This window comes from Athene noctua, chromosome 3 (genome assembly GCF_965140245.1).
Source record: "Athene noctua chromosome 3, bAthNoc1.hap1.1, whole genome shotgun sequence".
NCBI lineage: Eukaryota > Metazoa > Chordata > Aves > Strigiformes > Strigidae > Athene > Athene noctua.
Window position 1 is genome coordinate 84,429,198 of NC_134039.1, and position 5,408 is coordinate 84,434,605.

At 48.9% G+C, this 5,408-nt stretch overlaps 1 protein-coding gene across 1 annotated transcript in view; it reads right to left on the reverse strand.

Annotated features, from left to right (window-relative positions):
* Positions 1–1,121: 1,121 nt before the first annotated feature.
* Positions 1,122–5,408, reverse strand: part of LOC141958745 (endonuclease domain-containing 1 protein-like) — a 7,519-nt gene continuing 3,232 nt past the window's right edge. Inside the window, exons 2-3 of the mRNA XM_074901635.1 lie at positions 4,847–5,167; positions 1,122–2,645 (exon numbers count right to left, since the gene is read on the reverse strand). Coding sequence (XP_074757736.1) covers positions 2,103–2,645; positions 4,847–5,131 — 828 coding nt within the window. The 5' untranslated portion in view covers positions 5,132–5,167 and the 3' untranslated portion in view covers positions 1,122–2,102. The remainder of the gene's footprint in view (positions 2,646–4,846; positions 5,168–5,408) is intronic.

A 5,408-nucleotide genomic window follows, 5' to 3' on the forward strand; every position in this document is an offset into this window, starting at 1 on the left:
GGTTTCTCCCCATCAGTGGTCTGTGCCAGCATCTGAACCCAGGAGCAAAAATCCATTGGGGCAGGGGACCCGGGAACACAGGGGCTACCCAGCAAAGGCGGGGTGGGGGGAGTCATGTTCTTATCTTGTCCTCCTAAAAAGCAAAATATTCTCCTACCGCACTGAGCAAGACAGCTGGCACAAGCGAGTGCTATTGCTGCTCTCTCCATGGCAGCTGGAGATGGCAGGAGCAGAAGTCACGATGCTGTGGGGCGCTGCCCAGTGATCTGCGGTGGGATCAGGTATCCGGAGATGGCCTTGGGGAGCTTGCCTGGCCTCTGGCTGCTGACCCAGACGGCAGTGCGTGTCCGCTAGGATCCTGCAGCACGTCAGCCAGCCCCTCTGGATGCCTTGCATACAGCAGAGCATCTCAAGTGGCCCAGGATGCTTCTATTTATGCAGTTGAGCCACGCCTGGATCTCTGCTGGCTGCATTCAGCGCTCCGACACCCAGCACACATGGAGACACCTGCATGGGGATGTCTGACTCTGCACCTGAACACACACACACACACACACACACACACACACACACACACACGTTTCTGTGCAGCCTTCAAAGAGGTTTGTCCTGGGTGAGTGGTGAGACCCAGCAGGCTGACGAACAGCTCCTGAGCTGAGAAGTTCAGGCTCAAGCTGGTATCTCTGAAGTGAGTTTGTACGAGCCATTTGTACCACGACCCACATTGTCCATGCACATTCATAGGAAAAGTAACTGAGGTCTGGTGGTGACATCGCTGTAGGTGTTATGGCATCTTCCGATTGTGCTTGGACACCCTCCCTCCTGCAAGGATGCTGTAGGTACTAGGGCATTACTAGTAGTGGAAAATTCAGAGGGAAACAACTTCTTTGTTTTATTTTATATATAGGATGAGTGTCCGATCCAGCAGTGGATCAAATAATTCATATTGTAAACCACTCAGGAACTAAATTATATGGCATACATTGATTTTTTTACACCCAGTGAATACATTTCACAGAATCAGTTATACGTAAATCTGCAGGAAAGGTTCAGAAGCAGAGCAGAGAGTGAAATTATCCAACCAATGTATCACAGAAATTTATCTTTGACTGGTCGATTCTTGCTGTATATCTGATCCCTGAGCCTGGTTGTCTGACACCTCAGCTCTGGTTCTCAAGGTGCAGGTTCCAAAAGGAAGCAAACAAAAACCTACTAGCAGATTTACATAAGCACAGTCTGTGTAAGCTCAGGGTTAGGGAGACTAGTGATTAGATGTAGGTTATTTCCTTCCTTCTCCTTGTTTTATTTATTTATGGACCTCAAGAGAGCAGGGATGATCCTCCTATGCTTAGCTGTATTTCTTCTTTCCACCTTCCTCTCTACCTTTATCCTTTGCTGTTGTCATTGGTTGTCATTGGTCAGAGTGGATTTGTAGGATAAACCTACAGACCCTCAGCAATTCTTGGTCTCTTTTTACTTTCCCGATCCCAGGATGAATCACAGAATCATGAAATCACTGAGGCCGGGATGGATCTCTCAAGGTCCTCCAGCCCAGACCCCTGCTCAAGCAGGGTCAGCTAGAGCAGGTTGCCCAGGACTGTGTCCTGTAAGGTTTTGAGTATTTCCAGAGATGGAGACTCCACAACCTCTCTGGACAATCTGAGCCACCCTAGAGCCACCTTCCTTCTTGAGAAGGTGAGGAACAAGTCATCAGCACATTATCAGTGATATCTAATGAAGAAAGAACTATGATCTGTATACGGGCATGGAGAAAAAAGAAAAAAAAAAAAACAACATAAAGCCCCTCTAGTCTCAGTGAGAAGATCCAATTTCCTTGCCCATGGGCTGTTATCCAACCTGCCCCTTCAGGGCAAGGGCTCGTCCCTGAGAGCTCCCTCCAAGGATGGGCGGCACAAAGCAAGCCAGCCGGAGGCTCTGCTGACCTCTCTCTCCCTTTTATGAAAGGAGAAGGTGCTCTGAGAGACAGAGCTGGAAAACTGCTAGAGAAGGAAACAGGACAGATGCTGTACAGGACACGTGGCAATGCTGCTAGTGGCAAAGGCTCCCGAGCCTTTTATACCCAGGATGTGAAGTGAGACTTATTACCGGGGACAGCTGCTGTCAAACAGGGAAACCTGGTCCCTCCCGTAGAGGTGGGTCAACACGTCCTCCAGCTCCCCCAGTGTGAGGAGCTGGACCATGTTCTTGTCATTCTCAGCAATGACCGCCCAAGTCTTCCTGTGGTTGGTGTCCACCTCACAGCAGGCACCCGACCAGATGTGGCTGGGTTTATTAACCCTCCCCTTGGCGATATAGTTGTTCCCGGGCACGGCACCCACAATGACGTAGGTGGTGTTACAGCCCTTGGTGCTCCTGATCATCGTTTGCTGCTCATAGTTGTTCCAGGCGCCACCGTTGAGTTTCTCATCCTGGGGCACTATGTTGGTGAGGGTGAAGGTAGCCGTCCTGCTGTTGGGGTCGGAGTGATGGCTGCTGGGGTTCAAATGGCCACGGTTCAAACCCGTCAGGTTCTTGTAGTCTTGAAGGATAGCCTGGCTCCTACTGAGTTGCTCCAAGCTGACGCTGAAACGATTTAAGAGGGTGTACTCTCTCTCCATAGTTTTGGGATAAATTGGACCCATTAGCTTGAGAAGTAAAGAAGAGGAAAAAGTGTTAGTATTGGGGATGGGAGTAATGGAACAGGTTTCTCTGGAGCAGAAGTGAGTGATGAGCACCCATTTTTTGTCATCTCAGTGTATGAAAACACATGAATCGGAGAGGAATCATAAATCTGCCCCTCCCCGACAAACACAAGAGATTAAAAAAAAAAAAAAAACCAACCACGAAAAACTCAGAATTTGACTGCTCTCGATTTGACTTGTGACCTTTGAAATCCAGCCTACAGCCTGCAGTGGGAGCGTGGGTGGACGCATGAGACAATAAGCATTTTCCACTCCCAGGTTTGAAAGGTGACTTTGGTGAGACATCTCCCCTGCCACATCTGGTTCCCTTTCCTCCCTTCTCCACACACCACATCTGCCCAGGGCTCTCCCCCGTTCCTCCCACCCCCATTAATCACGTCCAACCTTCATCACTTGCATCTAATCACGCTATCATCAGCTCTGGCCTTTGCTATGTTCAGCCCCGTTTCCACAAGAGTTCTCTCAGGTTTTCATGCCTTCTTTAATCCAATCTGTCAACACCCTCGTGTTTTACAAGCTTAGGGAAAACAAGCACACAAATATCCTCTTTGAAGGTTGCGTGTCTTAAGGAGTCCTTGAAGGTGGACAGGATGGGAAGAGGATGAGCAGAAGAGCTGTGGAGCCCACAGGACTCCAGGAGGAGATGAGGAGGACACAGCCCCTTACTTGGGAAGAAGTATGAGTGGTTGCTGCTGAAACACCAGCGTTCACCTCCTCTGGCCCCGTACACAGCAAGATGTGTCAGGAAACCTCACCTGAAGGGGAAGTGTCCCTGGGAGGGCTACAGTTCATTGTGAAGATGAAGCTTTTCGCTCACTAAGCAAAAATACCTCAATGCAAGTGGGATCTGCTAATGGCAGCACTAATAACGTGTCTCGGAGCTGATCTGCGCCAGGGAGAAACAGATGTGTTCTGTCTGCAGCATCACTGGAAATAAGCTAGAAATGATCAGCTTCTTCAAGGAGCTCATGATCCCCAGAGAGACACGGGGAACCGAAATACTGCAAAAAGACCTCTGAAGACGTTAGCAAAATCACAGATTCACAGATGGGCTGGGTCTATGGCCCAGGAGGAAAAGAAGAGAAGTTTTATCCCCTCTAAATGCAGAGGCTGCAGTGGTGCAACACCGTATTAGTTGCTTTGAGTTCCCTATGAGTAACAAGTGCAAATTTTTTTTTCATAATTCTAACACCTTTCTTTTTCATATTTAGGGAAATGTATTTAGCCTTCCTCTGGGACAAGGCATATGGCTTTCTTCTGTGGCTCTTTTTAACCTAAATTCCCTGCTGCTACTGTGCCCCCAGCAATGACCTGAATTTCCTCTTTTTTCTGTTCCATAATTTGCTTGGTCTTTTTTACTGAGGGTCTGAAGTTTGTCAGAAAGACGTTCGGGAGGCTCTGTAGTTTGTGGAGATCTGTGTGTCTGGTGGATCCTCCTGAACCAAGCCTGAGGCAGTGGTGGTAAGGAGCAACTGCAGGTGGATGGAGATCATGCACTTCTGACTTGACTGATACTGATCTTACTCACTTTTCACTGCCTGAAATATCACGCAATAAACTCACCCAGTGTTAACCTAACCCTCTCATCGCCGAGTACCTGTGCCTAGACTTTTTCACTGGGTCATCTCACCCAGTTCTGAGTTTCTCTGCACTTCTCTCATGCCACTTAAAAAGCCAAATTGACTCTTAACTGGGAGCAAACAAGCTATGTCAGGAATACAAAGCAGTTCAGGGTGAAGCGGAGGTCAGAGCCCAGCACAGTTGGTCCCTCAAATGTAGCTGCTGTTGGATGTCTTTTCCCCATTGTTTAGTCCCCCATCACAGCATGGGGCAGGGAGGAGGGTAATTTGACTTAATGTAATGCAAATTAATGTAATGTAATATAATTTGACTTAGTGTTCCTGTAAGGTCAATGCAGAAAAATGGGCACTTTTAGGATATGACTCATCCCATCCTCCTGCTGATGTCTCAAACTCATCAGAGGGATCATGTGGTGAAGGTGTTTGAAGTCAGATGAGACGAATCCCATCCAGTGGGTCCATTTGCATGTGTGGGTGGGTGGGAGGGAAAAGAAGTATTTGGTTAAATGCCGCAGTTATCTTTTAATGACTAGAGGGTGACGCGCTGTAAGAGAGGACACTCACCTGGGGCTCAACCAGCCACGTTTTAGGTCTCTTGCCAGGTCCAGGCTGGTAGAGGTAAGCAGAGTACACAGGAATACGCCTGATCCTGTCGTACAGGGTGGCAAAGTAGTACTGCGTCTTGTAACGCTGGCAGATCCAGGCTGGGCTCTCCGGCTCCAGGGCTTTATTTGGCGGGGTTTCCCGGAAGAAAAACTGAGGGCATGAACTTTCAAAGGATGTCACCACCTCGCTACGTCCCAGCCAGAGGCAGCTCGCTGAGATGTGCAGCAGCAGCAGCAACAGCATCGCGGGGAGGATTTTGAGTGAGGGACTCTTATTCACCTGGAGGGAAAATGCAGAGGTACACTCAACCTGGAGAAAGCTCATGGTGGCCTGGAGTCGTTTTTGTGCTTGTGGGACATGACTGGCAGAGGAGGGGACTATGAGGGACCAAGGAGGGGACAGCTTCTGTCCTCCTGGATATGGAAAAATCAACAGGGGAATAAGGGTGAAATCTAAAATACGTTTTAGGTGCCTAGAGGAGGCAGCAGGGGGAGAATTTAGCCCATCTGAGGAGGGATCC